Raw genomic sequence first — 17,933 nt, forward strand, 5'->3', positions numbered from 1 at the left:
TTGTTGTTTGTCGTTTCTCCGATCACAAATGCAGACATGGTTTTATGTTTACGCGGCGCGATGCAACGTAACGCGTAAAAATATAGTATAAGTTATTATAATCAGTAATTATGTCCCCATGGATGCAACAAATGCCTCATTTGTAATGGGTTTTATTGGTTTTGTCTCGTCCTGCTGGGACACGGCATCAACAGTATGGTGAGGGGCGTAACAACTCCGTCACACGCTTGAGGTATTCGGCCAATCACAACGCACTGGATAGCTGGCCAATCAGAGCACACCTCGTTTTTTCAGAACGATGAGCTTTGTAAAAATCGACGTGTTTCAGAAAGGCGGGGCATAGAGGAGCAACAATAATGTACATTATATGGAAAATAATGTGTTTTTTGAACCTTAAAATGCATAAACATATTGCATTACACCAAAAACACAAAATAATGTTCTTTTTAGCAACGTCATATGACCCGTTTAATACATCGCTTTTCCTTCTGGCGCATCAGTGAACGTTTGAACCTTTTGTAATAGTTGTGTATGAGTCCCTGAGCTGTCTTCAGTGTGAAAAAATGGATCTCAAAATCATTCAGTCACTGCTAGAAAGGGTTCAAATATGCAAAAGATGATGGAAAACCAAAGAATTTGCAGGACCTGGATGATTTTTCTGAAGAACAGTGGGCAGTTTAACTGTTCAGGACAAACAAGGGACTCATGAACAACTATCACAAAACAAACCAAAAACATTTGTGGAGCATCTGTGATGACACACAGTATTAAGAATCAAGCGTTTGTAAACTTTTGAACAGGGTCATTTCTATAAATCTTGTCTTGTGGACATGTAAACATCTTTCATGTAAAATATCTTACGTAATATATCTTTTTCCTAATAATTTGTAATAATATCTGTGGGACTTCACACCATACCTGCTGCAAAAGCATGGCAAGTGTCCAGACACACCCCAACACGTGTCTTGTCACGCACCCGGTCTATTATGCTTCCCAGTTCACTGAACTCCCCACCTATAGTGCTGCCCTGACCACTCATGTTTTCAAGCACTATTGAGAGAAAAGAAAGAAAGAACATAACCCAGCTAAATTTACCAGAAAGCATGAGCACAATTGCACATTTTCAAGAAATCATCAGGATTGTATAGTTGACCTGTAATGACAGCAGGGGTTTGCTGGTGTGCCTGGTTAATAGCTTGGGCAATTTTCTCCATGCATTTCTCAGGGGTGGAGTCTATAGAAGCTCCAGGGTGAAAGTTAAAGTGGCTGAGGCCCAGTGCACTGCAGTGTCTTAGTTCATCCACAAGCATGGCCTGGCTCTTACTGAACACATCTGGATTACAAAATGCAGAGTCATTTGACATACAGTCTTATATTCAAAACATTTGCAGCCTAGAATATTAATTATTGACTGGGTATCGATTAAATCAATAGAGCTGTTTTTAAATATGCCAACATTGTGGCTTCATCTTTAAATAATCAGGATTTGGTGGATGCACAGAACCACAGCGGGTACAGTCAGAGCACAAACCTTCTTTGGGGGAACCGCAGTTCATCAAATAAGATCCACATGGCAGGATGTGTATTGTATCAAAGACATGTTGAGCACAGGCTTCTTGAAATTTAACTGCAGCTGCTGTATCAAGAGCTGGTCTCATCCAGGAGCTCTGGGAGCCCAAGAAAAGGGCAAAAGCATGACCTCCTATGGCCACACTTGATTTAACTGCATTCCATATTCCTCCTTAAGAATATTGTAAAATGTATGTGTGTTCAGCACAAACACTGTATTCAGAATAAAGCATCTTTGATCACCTGATATTGAGACATGAGGGCCTATGTATTTTTTCTTTGACTTTATCTTCCTTTTCCGTGCCATTTTTTCTTCTCTGCTGCTGCCATCTGATGGTTCTGAACTCCTTTGTTTCAGTAACCTCCTCTGTCTTTCTTTTCTTCTCGCCTTTTTTTCGCGAGGCCATATTTTTCTGAGTCAAGAATAAACACTTCTTGTTCAACACCATGAAAAATAAAATATACTCATGAAAACATTACTAATGATAATCTGTACTGATGAAAACATTACTAATGATGAAGCAAAAATAGGTGTGCATATGTTTTTTTCTTACACAACACAATAATAATACTCCAAATTTAAGGGCAGGTCATTTGTGATCTGACATAAAACACATATTTCAAACAACATTTTATACTTAAAATGATACTATATTTACGAACTTCAAACTTGAATCCGGGGACCCCCAAGGGACCAAAATAATAATAAAAATAAATAAATAAATAATAGAATGAATAAATAAATAAATAAAAATACAGCTGAAAATTTTAGCGAAGAAAAGTGTAAAAAGAAACATGACTGAGTGTGACATTATTATTGTTTCATTCTGCGTTCAAAAATATAACTGATTAATCGTGATTATTTTATTCTATGGACAATTTTATACAGTGGGTAGACAAAAGATTAAATAAGGATTTTTGCCAGATAATACATTGTTGTCTTTAATAGCTTTATTACAATGTCAACATAAAAAGCAATTATTTAAATGTGCAACATGTTGTACTTATATATTTTTTATTGTACCGTATAAAATGGATGTTTTTGCAAAAAGAAAAAAACTGCACTAAAACATTATCTATATTCAAATAACGTGAAAGTTGAAGTGATTGAGGTAGTTATCAGCCTGCAGCTACTTTATGCGCAATTAACAACTATACAAAAAGTACTAGACCTCAAAATAAACAGTTCATTTTTTTATTACAGAAATTGCCAATTAAAGAATTATTGGACTTTTAATATTGAAGGTCAAAAATCTCCCTTGGCTGCCCCCCTTCCGTCAGATCTGTCCAGAAACAGACATTCACACCGAGCAGTAAAATGGCCGACAGTCAACCAACTGACTTTACAGCGCTTTAAACATAGATTCCGCCTCTTTCGTTTACATTATCTTATTTCATATTTAGAAACTATAGAAGGAGTGGTTTCATGACTAGCTATTAGATTTTGATGGATTATTGTATTTTACGTTGCCTCAAAACCCAGAAATTCGCACTTAAGCACTTTAGCTGTAGCTAGAAGACTAGCTGCGGTGTATGTAATTCCTGAGGTAAGTGCTTTGTTTTAAAGAGAAAATCATGTAAAATGTTGTTTATTGCTAATGACAATAGTATGCATTTGAAAAACCGCAGTAGCGTGAAAGCATTTACATGTGGTACAGTTTTTCCTCGTCGACATCTGTTAGCCACTAGCTCGGTTTTGCTAGTTCAATTAGCCAACCAGCTAGTTAGCATCCGTCTGGTTGCAACTTTAGCTTTCCGCTGGTCGATCGTAAAACATACGTGTGCTTATTTAATACCTTACTACTTAATCTGGGCAATGTTTGCATTAAATGAAAACAAATATGAGGCGGCTTTATGGTTTTGGTGGGCAATGTATCCCGACTCATAGTCCTGGCTCACTATTGCTTCCAGTATTTGACCAAATGCATATTTATGCATGTCTGGTTTTGACAGTTGCTTAACCTTTTGATTTTTCTCGTGATCCGTATGCAATTAATCGTCGGCTTCTGGGGGAATTTAACAGAACTATCTGAGATTTACGTTTAATATGTGTCAATGTCTCCTGCTAACAAACTAGCTATCTCGGTAACATGCATCCGAGTTTGGCAGGACTACAAAAACGTACGATTTAACTCACTGTTTCAGTTATTGCCGTTAAAACACTCGTTTTAATAATTGTTTTTGCTGACGTTTGGAATGTATGTGATATCGTATATTGCACCGGAGGAAATGGTGGGGTGAACGGAGCTCCTGTCCGACAACTCTGCCCTGCCAACTGCAGGCTCACAGACGGATAGCAGCAAGAGTTTCTCCCATTACGAAGATCATGTATGATTTTAATCGGCATCCCTTTTAAAGTATGACATATGCAAACTCAGGTTGAGCATAAAACAGCATACCGATGATGTTACATATACAGTGATTTGTGATATCATGATCATGTGTTTGGTGCCGCTGTTGTGCCTCAGTCTGTTGTGCATTTTGTTTGGTAACAAGGCAGCACCTCTTGCCCGGACTGGTTGAAGGTGATACGCAACGAAACTGTACATTTTACACATATTTAGTAATGCATACTCGGGTAAAAATAGGCCTATATGTTCTTGAGAAGGTTTTACACTTAAGCATGTTTGTTTTGACTGAGATTGTTTAAACAGTATAATCATGTGTTTTTTTTGTAGAAAGGAGCATCAGGAAAGGGAACAGCAGTTCATGGAAGACAAGAAAAGGAAAAAGGAAGATAAAAGGAAACGGGAAACCTTACAGAAGGTAGTTGTTTTTTTATGTGCAATATAATTATTAGGGATGCACCGATACTGAGCTCCTGTATTCGTACTCGTACTCGTTAAAATGCCCCGATACCAAACGCCGATACCACACAGCATGTGATAAGTGCCATATTCAGACAAAGAAACACCGACAACAGACAGCAGAATGTAGTTATTAGAGTTAAGGCTAAGGGTCACCCAACAAAGTATTGATAGTTGTTAGGGCAGCTGTATGAATAATTTTTGGTTTATTGTAATCCATTACATACCTTTCTATCAAACTTATCTGACATTATCAAGCTGAATTTGTTCTGACACAGTTTAAATCTGAGTTATTCTCATATTTTATTACCATTTTCTAAACTATAGCGAATAAACTGTGATAATGTGAGAAATGTTGAAGGTGTCTGAATAAATTTTGGTTTAACTATCTATTTGATAAATGACGTTAACCAACTAACATTATACATCCTCTTTTGGTTTCTGTACCCAATATTTAAAAAAATTTACAAATGCAATGAAAATATTGGTATCGGTACTCTGTATCGGCAAGTACCAAAAATAAAAGTATCGGTATCGGGCGAGTACTGGAACAAGTGGTATCGGTGCATCCCTAATAATTATGTTGGACTGTTACACACCCTGTGGTGGTCATACATGTGGCCACTGTGTAGGTGCGCATTAATTTTCAACATTCTGTAGTCACTTTTTCAGCTTATGTATGTTATGTGTGTAGAATTGATTCAGTGTCTTGTTAATAGTTTGAAAGTCATCGGAGCCTCTGTTACTAATTTGTCAAAGCATTGTTTTAGAACTAGAAATAAATTGAAATTTTTTGTCATGTTAATCTATTTTTCTGTCATTTATTTGTTTGGCCATTGTCAATGTTTTTCTCATTCTTTTGCTGTGGGTAGAGTGTAAAGGACCGTTGACACCAAGAACACTAACTTTATTAGCGTCCACACCAACAGACAGTATTCTAAGCGTGTGCTGCAGTTATGTCATCTGCTGCTTTGAATGCTCAAGCTCAATGAAGTTGGGTGGATTCTGATTGGCTGTCAATGTTTCAGAATCAGCCATTCAACAGCATCATGATATCTGCCATGATTTCCTGCTTGGCACAAATCTGTGGAGGAATAAAACTCAAGCATTGGCCTAGCAAACATTGTTCTGTACTTTGAGTAGCCTAATTTAAATATCCATTGCCATCAATACTGACTCCTTTTCCCCTTGTTTCAGGTTGCAGAGCAAAAAAATAAAGGTAACTACATTTTGTTGTCTTGCTAAGCGTTTTATAAGTTTTTGCATTTTTAATGGCATTTTTCATCTTTCATGTTTGTACTGTGTACTGATATCCTGAAAGTTACAAAGATAATGTCATTTTGCTGACAAACAAATGAAAAGTGTGTCATCGTGTTAATGTGCATAATCTATTTATTCTTTCCTTTACCTGAATGTAGCTTTTCTGCAGTTCTGCTCTCATTTGCTCCTAAATTTTCCACTACACAGTGCCAGAATTGACCAAGCCTCCATCTGCACAGTCTCCTGCCACCCCCAACTCAGCTTCCCCCAGCCCTGGCCCCGTCCCCTCTTCAACCCCATCCGCTGCCACCCCGGCTGCTGGCGCCCTCCCTCAGGGTGGGAACAATGCTAAGCGGCCGGCGGTGGCCAACGGACAGCCCTCCCCCGGCACACAGAATTCTCAGCGCTACATGCCCCGTGAAGTGCCACCTCGATTCCGTTGCCAGCAGGACCATAAAGTGCTACTGAAGAGGGGCCAGCCACCACTGTCCTCCATGCTGCTGGGGGGAGGCAACAGCGGGGGAGACAGCCCCAATGAAACAGTGGCTTCTGCCTCAGGTAAGAATCATCAAGTGAATCATTTGACTAACGGAGAAATTGAAACTTTGTTTTTTAAGGCTCTTTATTTAGAGAAATATGTGAAAGAGACCACAAACAGTAAGTTCTTTACATACACTTTAAAAGTTTGATTTCAGTTGGACTAAAACAATAATTTGTATTTTTAAAATGTAATGTAAGCTTTATAGTTAAATTGTCCATAAGTCTAACAAATCGTGATAATGTAAATGTAGCTAGCTTAGCTCAAAACACAATGCAAGGTATTGTACCAGTCTGTATCAAATTTTAGAATACTCATTGTGTCCTGTATACTTGGAGTATACTTGCACGCTGTAGTGTCACGCTGTAGGTTAGGGTTACATACTTCTTTGGAGAGTGGTTACAGCTTGCAGCAAAAAATTAAAGTTCACAAAAATGCATTTCTTCTGTGAAACACTTTAAAGACAGTTTGATAAATCTGTGTTTTTGTCAATACAATGAAAGTCCAAGTCCAAGGTGTTCCGAGTCCTGTATTGTTTTGAAACCCCAATGACTTAATTTTATGAGCAAAAGCAGTTCTTCAAAATATCTTATTTTGTGTTTCACAGAAGTCATGCAGGTTTGGAACGGCATAGGTGAGTAAATGATGACAGAACTTTTGGGGTGAACTATCCCTTTAAAACTTTGAGACTTATTTGTATCATATTGGTTTAGTTTATATACATGTAGGTTGTGTGTCATAAGAAAATAATCATGGAGGTCATGAAGAGTTTGGTATTTTGTTTCCAGATCCAAGCCAGGGCCCTGTGGGTCCAGCTGCTCCCTCACTGCCCCATACATCGTCATCCTCATCAATCGCTGCTGCTTCTTCTTCAAATTATGCAAATTCCATGTGGGGGACCAGCTCTGGCAGCCAACCCCTCTCTCAGGGCAGGGAAAAGGTGATAGTGGACCGGTCAGACCTGGAAGAATGGCCTAGTATTGCTGCTGGAGATGGGTCAAAGGTGGTAGATACAGCAGGTACCGGAGGTGCAGACAGTAGCGGAATTCTGAACTGCAGCGCCTCATGGGGTGAGCGGCATCTCCAGCAGCAAGCAAAAGTTGTGGGAGGAGAAAATGGGAGGAAAGGAGTGAATTCCGGCAGCCCCTCCCCACCCACATCCTCCGGTTCACCCAATGAATGTATGCAGTCTGGTAGTGTTTGGGCTTCATCCTCCCATGAACTCATAGGGGGGAATGCAGTAGCAGCAGGCTCATTGCCCCCCATATCCAAAGCTGCCCCTCTCCCAGGGAGCTCCGATAGCTCCCTTGGTGTCAGCTGTGGGATTCCAGGTGCCAATTTTACCCCTAATGCCAATCCCTCTGCTTGGCCAGCCCTGGGACAGGAAGGAGCTGGGACAGTTGCAACAGAGGGTGGCTCCTCTTCCCTCCAAAGCTCATCTTTGTCTGCCAGCAACCCTCTTTCTGTGAATCAAGCCTCTCATCAGCACCAACTTCACCAAATGCAATCTAGAGACAGAGAGCCACCCTGTGGAGAGTGGGGTGGTGCAGCACTGGAACCAGGAGCAGGACCAAAAAATACAGGGGTGGTAGAGGGGGCTGATATGGACTCTGGAAGCACAGGTGGAGGGGACGGCTCCGCTTCCTCTTCCTCCTCCACCAGCTCATCATTGTGGAGAGCTCAGCCTTTCCCTGCAATCTCCAAAACGGGTGCCTCAAGGAATGAATCTTGCGAGGATGGAGCAGGAGGGACCTCTGTGTCTGCTGAAGGTGGGAAAGCGTGGGGTTTTGCCGGTCAGGACGATCGAGGAGAGTTGACGGGGGCAAGTGCATGGGGAACAGGAAGTGGGGGTCAGACCCCCGGGGTATCTCAGGGAGCGTGGGGTGGGGACCATATATTGGTTGGGGAGTGGGGGGCATCCAGTGGTGTTGGGAGTGTCAGCAATCCAGGTGGGAATGAGGGTTCGAGCAGTAACAGCAGCAGCAGCAGCGGTGGTAGTGCCGGTAACCCAACGACTTCCTCCTCCACACCTTCAACTATGACAAGAGCTTGGGACAATCAGAAAGGAGTTAGGGATGTGGGAGCAGGAGACTCGAGTGAGTGGGGAGGCCAGGGTAGCAGAGGTGGGGGAGGTACCTCATCCTCCAGTGGCGGAGGAAACTCCAGAAGTGGCAATCAGCGCCATGGCCACCACCGCTCTCATCAACCTCCCAACCCTGAAGTGGCCTTACAGAATCTGCTTAGCCGGTCTGACCTGGACCCCAGAGTGCTGTCCAACTCTGGTTGGGGTCAGACGCAAATCCGCCAGAATGTGGTATGGGATTTGGAGGGAGGTAGCGGAGCAGCGGCACCAGGTCGAGCAGACTCCTCACCTACAATGAGTGCACCTGCCCACGCTCAACTGTACTCTGGTTCTTCTGGCACCACAACTACTGATCCATCTTCTTCCTCTCTGCTCCAAGGTGCAGCTCTGAATGCCAACTTGAACTCAAACTCCATCCTCGGGCCACCCGCTGTTTCACCTGGTGAAGGTTGGGATAACAGTAGTAGCAACAGCAGTTCTTCTTTGCATGCCCGAGGCCCTCCACCCTCAGGTGTCAATATCCAAAACCCTGGCGTCTCACAATCTGTAGGTGGAGTAGGTAGTTCAGCCGGTGGACAAGGCAAGCCATCTGGAGATTGGGGAGGGACTGCTTCATCAGAAGGCCAAGGTAAAAGTTGGGATAGCGAGGGACATGAGTGGCGAGAATGTAAAGTAGGGGGCTCGTCAGGTGGGTGGGGAGATTTCCAAACACAGGGTACTCCATCAACTGGAGGAAGTGGCTGGGGAGACAGACAGGAGGAGAAAGGAACAGGCGGTTGGAAAGAAAAGAGACGGGGGGATGCAGGCAATTGGGGAACGAGCGGTAACAGCGACTGGGTAGAGAATGAGCCCATATCATGCAGTGGGGGTTGGGGGAATGGGAAGGGTGGTGGAGGTACTAGTGGGGACTCAGAAGTGGGTACATGGGGTAATTGGGATGAGGGAGCTCCTAGAGGGGCATGGGGAACTGGAGGTACAGGGGTGGGTGGAGACATGGGTGGCAAATCTCACCAAGGCTGGGGTGGGAAGATGCACCCGTCACAGATGCCAAACAGCCAGTCGGCCTCACAGAAAGGCGCGGCACAACAACAGCAGCAACAACAATCACAGCCTCAGCAGTGTCAGTCCGTGGACACAGGGGCCATGCAAGGGGGCTGGGGAAGACCAGCAGGTCCTTCAGCCCAGAGCCAAAGTTCAGGGTGGACTTCAGGGCCCAAACCCCAAATTTCCAGCGGCCCTGGAGACACTTTAGAGCCCAGCGGTTGGGAGGAGCCTTCTCCACAGTCCATCAGCAGGAAAATTGAGATTGATGATGGAACATCTGCTTGGGGTGACCCCAGCAACTACAACAACAAAAATGTCCATTTGTGGGATAAGAACAATGCCCCATCTGGCCAGGCACAATCAGTGTCCCCTCAGCAAGGACCTCCAACCCTACAGCAGCAGCCACCTGGAAGAATGCTAACAGGCCTCGGGAATAGGGACATGAACCTTGCACATTCAACAAACAAGGTGCCAGGAATAGGTAAGAATGTATGCTTTCCTTTGAAGTCTCTTTTTTTTAATGGGAATTCACTGCTGCTTCTTTTTAACCCTTTGCAAACATGAAAACTTGACGACAAACTCTAAAAGACCATCATTTTGTCGTCGCCGATAGCCTCGTGGGCAGCGCGTCGACATGTAGCGCCATAGCGCTTCGGGCGTCCCGTGTTCGAGTCCCGGCTCGTGGACCTTTCCCGATCCCATTCCCCCTCTCTCCCACTTCGCTTCCTGTCTCACTACTATCCTATCAATAAAAGTCACAAATGCCAAAAAATAAATCTTAAAAAAAAAAAAAGACCATCATTTTTAATTACCCCATGGTAGTGTTTTTTTTTTTTTAGCATGAAATCATTGTCAGTGCAGCAGAAGCCCAAACTTTAACAGCTATTTGGTTTGATATTTAAAGAATAAAGAGTGTAACATTGTTTCCATGTAGTATACCATAGAACCATATTTATTAAAGCATTTCCTTTGTTTATCTCTTAGCTTCTTCTGGATGGGGAGGTAGTGGCTCTCCTTCCAGTCCATGTGTGGATAACGGTACTGCCACCTGGGGTAAACCTACTGATCCACCCACTAGTTGGGGCGACCCTGATGACACTGGCAAGGCATCAAGTTGGGGGGACCCCTCTCCCAATCCAGTGAAGTCTGGTGAGTCTGGATAATTTTGTGCTAGCATTAATGGAAATGTTTGGAATTAAACTGTTCCCGAATGTATTCATATTTCTGAATGTTTTAAAGGAATGTTTTTATTTTTACAGGTTCAAGGTCTATGCAAGAAGGTTGGGGTGAAGGAGAGGGCTCAGTCAGTGCTTCACGTCACTCCAGCTGGGAGGAGGAGGATGAGAGTGGTGGTGTATGTAACAGTGCTGATTCCCAAGGCAGTAGCTCATCCTACAACTCTGGAGGGTGGGGAGCCAAGAAGGGCAACAAGGTATGTCAATGGTCAGGCTAGGGCCAATATTCATGCAAATCTGAAGCATAAGTTACTCCTGATTACTAGTTACTGAGCTTTCCGTCAAATTTTTTTCAGGGTTCCTTGAAGGGTGCAGGAGACTCTTGGATGAACCCAATGACAAGACAGTTTTCAAACATGGGGATTCTGGTAAGAAATGATAAAAGAATTGTCTTAGAGAATATAGTTTTGGGAAAAACATTTTATTAATGTAATGCGCTGATACAGAATTTACCTGATATAGGCGAATAGTATATTGCTCACTAATACATCATGCACCTTTGTTAACACATTTGAGTAAAGTTTGGTCTATGAGGTTTACCAATGCAATGATTTGTTAATAGGGAGAGGACCACAGTGGGCGTTCTTTGGATCTGGCCCCTGGTCCTCCGCAGGACAAAAAGATGGAAGGAGAGAAGCGTGGCATGGGCTTAAATGAGTACAATGGAGAGATGCGTAAAGGAGGACGTGGAGGGGGAGCAGGAGCAGTCTTCCGTTCACCTGGTTCCAAAGAGGTGGGGGCATGTGATCCTGGTCCTTACTATGACACGGTATTTGCATCTCCTTATGTGTCTGAAAATGGTCATCATTCTGAACCTCTGCTGTCACTGTGATTAACTGTGTGTTTTCTAATCTTCTATCCTTTTTCTTTAGGCGAGTGGTCAGTTGTTTAGTAGCGGAGGTGGGATGGCACAGTCCAGGCACCAACCAGGGGTGCCTCCCATCAACCCATCAGTACGAGCGCAAGTGCCTCATCAGTTCCTGTCACCACAGGTACTTGATAATACTGTATATATTGATTAATATTACTTTAGTAAGTTGCAAAATATTTTGTTGACAGACAGGTTGTTTTAGAGGCAGACATTTTTTGAGGTTTTAAAATTTTTTCATCTTCAAAGTACTGTGCACTGATTATGCACAATAGGATTTCACATGGTCTTTAAGATAAATTCCTGTTAACCACGGAAATGCAGTTGGCTGAAATGTAAGTCAGATGTGATCTTTGTAACAAGATGAACTCGTTTCTGCTGCAGGTGCCAGGCTCTGTGCTGAAGCAGATGCCTCCTCCCAGTGGAGGTGTTGGGGGAGGCATCTTTCCTCCACAGCTTTCCCCACAGCACATTGCCATGCTCAGCGGCATATACCCCCCTCATATTCAGTTCCAACTGGTGGGTAGCTTCATGTTGCATGCTCAGTACTTTGTCTGTGCAGGCCAGATTTATTACACTCACTACAGTTCTGTTTGTTTGTTTTTTTGACCCTGTGACTCGTGCTTTCTTGCAGGCCTGTCAGCTGCTACTTCAACAGCAACCACAGCAACAACAACAGCAGCAGCTGCTGCAGAACCAGCGCAAGTTCCCCTCAAACATACGTCAACAAGCAGACCCACAACAAGTACCGTCTTTTTTTTTTTCTGTTAAAGGGGTCATATGATGCTGCTAAAAAGAACATTATTTTGTGTGCTGCAATTTTGAATGTTTCCTGATGATTCTGCAGTGGTCAAGAAAATTCTGAAGCTGGCAGAAAATAAGTTTTACATAATTACATTCTTTGTACTGGTTTGATATTACAGAATTTATATTTAATGGCTTGATCTAGCATAATTCTCTATTTAAAATGCTGTATTATAAAGCCAAATATTATAAGGTGCTTTAATAAACCTCAAAATATGGTAGAAATTGTTTATTTTTTCATTAGTTTCCCTTCCATATCATAGCCTTCATTCTGTATAGTCAATAACTGAATATTGTTCAATACCCCATATTTTCAAAAAAATATTGTTAATACTTGGTTGCATTCATATGGTCACAAAAATAGCTTGCAATCTCAATTTGTTTTTTGTTGACTCATTGTGGCTTGTATACTGTCATATTACTTATTCAAGTAACTTTTTTTTTTTTATACAAGCAGACTGGTAAACAGCCCTCTTGCATACATATAAATAGACTCAATATTTGTGTAGATGTGCCACAGGAGATGATGCTGTAGTTTGAAGTCAAACAACATAGCAAAACAAATAGAAAGATGCAATTTGTTGTCATCTGTTCTTGTAATGTGAAAATGAAATGAGGATTGGGGTTTAACCCTCTACAGTTGTGGACATGTGGACAATATGAGTTCCTGTTGAATTGCAGGTGTTATATTGAATCATGTTTGTTTTTCCCCAGCTTGCTAGAATCATGGCTGTTCTTCAGCAGCAGAGACAACAGCAGCAGCAACATGTGGGAGGTACAGGAGGCAACTCCAAACTCTCTCCTTCTCACCTTGGTGGTAGTGGCCCAAAGATGCCAATGTCAGACACCCTCACACACCCTGGCTTGGCAGGATCTGTAGCAGACCTGCATCAAAAAACACAAGGAACTTATTCTGGTGAGTCTGTTTTTATTTTAAAGAGCCACATGAGGGTGTTATTCATGTTGGGACCTTGATGTAGTTGTGTTTTTGTAACATGCCATCTTCTGTCCTTTTCTGTGTCTCAAAGGGTTTGGGCCTGGAGTGAGCCTCTCTGATCTGGAATTGGGTCCCATGGTTGGTGGCCCAGCTGGGCTTAAAGACAGTGGGGGGCAGCAGTCTCGTTTCAAGTGGATGATGGAAGGTCATTCCCCAGCCCCCTCACCTCCTGATAGCACTCTCCATAAAAATGGTGCAATATCTTTTTTGTGACACCTACGAGTTTGGGTTATACAGAGTTTGACAGTTACTGAGTCTTGCCTTGTTCCTCTGATATATAGGTCCCATTGCTGCTCCCCTCAAAATGAGAGGCGGTTCCCCATACTCCCAGTATGAGATGCTGGGAGGTGAGAGTTTGGGTGTGCCCCCACAAGGGCCATCAGATCACTGGCACAGAAGTCCTGGAAACAAGATGGGCGCCAAGACTGGCACATCCAGCTGGCCTCCAGGTAAACAGTGATGCACATCTGAACATTTTCATCTTCGTCACATGTGAATATATCTGTTAGGAATTGAAATATGATTTTTGCTTCAGAGTTCCAACCAGGAGTGCCTTGGAAAGGAATTCAGAGTGTGGACCCTGAATCTGATCCTTACATGACCCCTGGAAGTATGCTGGGCTCATCAATGTCAAGCCTCAACGACACTGAGCACCAGTTGCTAAGAGACAACACAGGTACAGCTCCCTACACTTACAGATAATGGTTTAGAATGTGTAGTACATGTTTTATATAATTAGTTAGTGGTTGTGTCCTTTTTGTTTTATGAATCACTTTATCAAAAGGTTTTCTAAGATCATAAGAATCTTTGATTCAATCAAGTTTGTTCAAACATTTGACTGGTGTTTTATGACATTGATTTGACTAGGCTTTGAATTTTAAATTTCATTTACATAGTCATGTAAATACTAACAAACAAGTCTTGTATTTTGCTTGTGTTTGCATAGAATCAAATCCCTCCCTCAACACCTTGCTGCCTTCACCTGGTGCCTGGCCCTACAGTGCCTCAGAGAGCCCCCTCAACAATGCACACAACCCAGGTAACAACAAAGCACTCTCCTCACTAGATGTTGCTTTTTTTATTTGATTTGATTTGATTTCAAAAAGGCACATAAGACTTAATTTGTTGTGCACTGCTCTGAATTCCATAATTTTTTGTTTCTTCCCGGTATGAATACTCTGAATATATTGTGCTTTATTTCCCGTTCTCACAGCTAAGTACACAGACTACAAGCCCAGCTGGCCACTTGAGCCAATAGGGCACAACAAACCTTGGAAGACCAATCGCAACAGCTCTCATCTGCCACGCCCACCACCTGGACTGACCCATCAGAAACAGCCTTCCGTTTCTCCCTGGACTGGAGGAGGCCCACGATTGAGTAGAGGCTGGGGTGGCTCTGGAGGCGGCCAAGAAAACAGATTTGGGCCTGGTAATACAACATCTTAGAAGCCGTAAAACATTGAAAATCACGGGTGTTAAAATGAAACACTATTTAGACATTCTCTTAAGTAAATTCAACCTGTTTTAACTTAATAAAGCATCAGATCATAAATGGTCTCACTCTTAATCTGTGCAGGTTCTGCATGGAGTGATGGAGGAGCCTCTAAGGGGAGCTGCTGGCTGGTGTTGAGTAATCTTACACCTCAGGTATCTGTAATGACTTATGTTGGGGTTTTTTTTTTTTTTATTAGATTTTAATTGAGTTCTCTAATTTCATTGCAATGATTTGTATCATTTGTTCTCTGCAGATTGATGGCTCCACTTTGAGGACTATCTGTATGCAGCATGGTCCGCTTTTGACCTTTCACCTCGGTTTGACTCAAGGTAGTGCTCTGATTCGCTACAGTACTCGCCAAGAAGCAGCCAAAGCCCAGAGCGCACTTCACATGTAAGTGTCTATAAATCTATATCCTGACCCAAATCAAAGTAATGCTCACATTTTTCATAGAAAGTGAATTTTTCACATTTTAGCACCTTCCCAAAGCTCGCTCCCACCTCAGAATAAAACATAAAAAGGTAATTTTGTAAGCATTTAAAATAAATCATATTGTGATTTGCTGATATAGGCACAATTGCAAGAAAGTTACATTGTGAGCTATGACGTTGCAATTGTGCGAAATAATTATGCTGTGAGAAATAACGTCACAATTACGACAAACATAGGTGCAATTATGAGAAATAATTAAATTGTGAGACATATTACAATTTTGAGAAATAAAGACAATTAGAAAAACAGGTGCAGTTGCAAGAATAAGTTACGTTGTGAAATAATGTCTCAGCTGTGAGAAAGTTGCAAGTTGGAGTAACGGGCACAGTTATGAGAAATAGTTACATTGTGAGATGCATAGTCACAGTTGTGAGAAATAAAGTCGCAATTACAAAAAACAAAGGCTCAACTGCAAGAAATAGTTACATGGTGTGATATATATTGTGTCAGTTGTGAGAAACATATTAAACACAAAGTTGCAATTGCGAAAAATTAAATTACAGCGTGAAGTTACCTATTTGAATATATTTTGTTTTACTCTGTGGCAGAAATAGGCTTCCATACCTTGTAGATGTCTTCCTAACTGTAATCTCTGAAAATTCCTCCCAGGTGTGTTTTAGGTAACACCACAATCCTTGCCGAGTTCGTGAGCGAGGAGGAGGTTGCTCGCTATTTTGCACATTCCCAGGCTGGAGCTGGCGGAAGCGGCAGTGGAGCCGGTGGTGTGGCTGTCTCCGGGCCGGCAGGCGTGACGGGGTCATCGGGGGCCGGGGCCGTGGGTACCAACAGCGCTGGGAGTGGCGAGCGAGAACGGGCTGGAGTGGGAAGTTTGACGGTAGGAGGAAGCAACAACAGTGGCGGAACCGGCCCCTCTGGCTCTACCTGGCAGAGTTTGGAAGGTACGGGCAGCTCCCCTGACCCAGCCTCTGCCCAGGGAGCAGGCCTAAGTATTTTCGCCCAGTGGAGCAGCAATGGTGCTGGTGGCAGCGTGGGCAACAACACAGGGGGCGTTGATCCTGGCAGGGCGGGGTTGTGGGGCAGCATGACTCCAGGGTACACAAGCAGCAGTCTGTGGGGGTCTCCGGCCATGGAAGATCGGCACCAGATGAGCAGCCCTGCAGCGCTGTTGCCTGGAGACCTGCTGGGAGGAGGTGCAGACTCTATCTGACTGATGCAGCCACTTACAGACAAATACACATGCAGCAACACACACACACATATACATACAACAGATATATAAATATAACAGCTATCCTCCTATATTATCACAGATGCAGGAATATAGGAACATTAATCAGAACACAGGCAATTTGTGTACATGCCCTCTGTCACTCAGATGGACGCATAATGCATAAATATACATCCAAGTATTTAGTATACATTCGTAACACCTATGTAGACGAGATTCAAAGGTAAGCACTCAAACATCAGATGCAGATAAACACTTAAGTGCTGAGAAGCAGACCATCTGCATTATGAAACCTAGCAAAATGCATTAATACAAAATTATATAGATGACACTGGTTACAAATGTACACACGCTGTCATTTTTACCTGAGCAGTGTTTTGAGCTCCCCATAATCCGATTTTCACAACATGGGAGCATGGAGGAGCAGTGTGTGGAAGTAAATCAGTACTGATACACGCGTACGCACACACAAACATCCCATTTCTTCTTACCCTTAAATGAAGACTTCAGCAAGACTTGAACAGGACATGCAAACAGTTGGACTTAAATACTGACTCAACTGGATGAATCCTAAACCTTGAGGTCATAAAGATCACAAACGCATACTGAGACGCTCTCACTCAGGCATGCACTGTAAAGGAGAAACCAGACAAAAAAAAGGACAAAAATATGCATCATACAATGTTCGTTGAACGCTCACGTTGTTAGGCTCCATTTTCATGCAGACTTAAATTACTCAAACACTGTTCCGATGTCTGACAAACTGTATCTCGTTGTCTTTTTTTTTTTTTTTTTAAATGATGGTGAAATCCAGAATTTTCTTTTTTGTTTCCCAAACGCTGACCTCGTTTTTCTTTTTCTTAATTGAGTATGTTGTCATAATGACGATCACTTGGATGTTACTTAGCTGTACAAGGTGCCCTTTCTGCCTGTGCGTGCATGAGTGAAGTCCCAGGTAATGGAGGCGACGTTCTTTTGTGAGGCATCGATGAATGTGTGACAGCCAGAGATTAACAAGCGTGGTGTATTTACAAAGATCAGTGCTGGATTAGGGTGGTGAGTAAATGTATGAGTGACAGCTTATTTCAGGTGTTTGATGTCTGTGTGCATGATACGTATGCAGGTGTGGCTGTGTGTGTGAGTGTGTGTAGACAGCAAGTTCAAGAACATTGGCACTAATGAATATTTCTTAAGTTGTGGTTTTAGCAGCCTTTTTTGTTTTATATATTGTCTGAATTGCAATAATTATAATAAAGAAAAAGATTTTTTTAGAACATGCAACCAACTGAAGGCATTCATACTGAAACATGAAACATGCCAAAACTTATTGTACCAAGCTGAGCTGGATGGGTGTTTTAGGAACACTTAAAAGTTACCAGTTTTTTGTTGTTGTTGTGTACCATTATAAATTAAGGCGGGCTTTATCACTCGTGTTCAGGTTTTTTGTTTCTGATTTTACAAAAGAAATTAATTAAAAAAAAAAAAAAGAACAAGACAATTAATAAAGGTTGAATTTAATTTTGTTGTCAATTGTGTGCATTTTCCTTTAATT

The 17,933-nt window shown here is 42.5% G+C and overlaps 1 protein-coding gene and 1 pseudogene across 3 annotated transcripts; one reads left to right on the forward strand and one right to left on the reverse strand.

Moving 5' to 3' along the window:
• Positions 1 to 1,876, reverse strand: part of LOC107731378 (probable endonuclease 4) — a 10,267-nt pseudogene extending 8,391 nt beyond the window's left edge.
• Positions 1,877 to 2,863: 987 nt separating this feature from the next.
• LOC107731400 (trinucleotide repeat-containing gene 6B protein-like) lies at positions 2,864 to 17,868 on the forward strand. Of its 3 annotated transcripts, none has more exons than XM_016542458.1 (22): positions 2,864 to 3,116; positions 4,248 to 4,335; positions 5,574 to 5,595; positions 5,844 to 6,194; positions 6,782 to 6,808; positions 6,963 to 9,782; positions 10,286 to 10,450; positions 10,561 to 10,733; positions 10,833 to 10,904; positions 11,099 to 11,305; positions 11,409 to 11,528; positions 11,789 to 11,923; positions 12,039 to 12,149; positions 12,923 to 13,124; positions 13,237 to 13,398; positions 13,487 to 13,654; positions 13,741 to 13,881; positions 14,152 to 14,244; positions 14,419 to 14,634; positions 14,782 to 14,852; positions 14,954 to 15,093; positions 15,802 to 17,868. In XM_016542458.1, the coding sequence occupies exons 2-22, from the start codon at positions 4,279 to 4,281 to the stop codon at positions 16,358 to 16,360; spliced, it is 6,012 nt and encodes a 2,003-aa protein (XP_016397944.1). In that variant the 5' UTR covers positions 2,864 to 3,116; positions 4,248 to 4,278; the 3' UTR covers positions 16,361 to 17,868. The 3 variants fall into 3 exon arrangements, with proteins under 3 accessions (XP_016397944.1, XP_016397947.1, XP_016397946.1); XM_016542460.1 differs by lacking the exon at positions 2,864 to 3,116 and adding an exon at positions 3,690 to 3,897; XM_016542461.1 differs by lacking the exon at positions 6,782 to 6,808.
• The last annotated feature ends 65 nt before the right edge of the window (positions 17,869 to 17,933 follow it).

This window comes from Sinocyclocheilus rhinocerous, unplaced genomic scaffold (genome assembly GCF_001515625.1).
Source record: "Sinocyclocheilus rhinocerous isolate Xijiao unplaced genomic scaffold, SAMN03320098_v1.1 scaffold1390, whole genome shotgun sequence".
Lineage (NCBI taxonomy): Eukaryota > Metazoa > Chordata > Actinopteri > Cypriniformes > Cyprinidae > Sinocyclocheilus > Sinocyclocheilus rhinocerous.

Excerpts from the sequence above, each read along its gene's own strand:
- LOC107731400 (XM_016542458.1), top strand. The coding sequence starts at position 4,279 with ATGGAAGACAAGAAAAGGAAAAAGGAAGATAAAAGGAAACGGGAAACC. Across the intron at positions 9,783-10,285 it reads AAACAAGGTGCCAGGAATAG|CTTCTTCTGGATGGGGAGGT; the intron begins GTAAGAATGTAT and ends TTTATCTCTTAG. Across the intron at positions 14,245-14,418 it reads CAACAATGCACACAACCCAG|CTAAGTACACAGACTACAAG; the intron begins GTAACAACAAAG and ends CCGTTCTCACAG.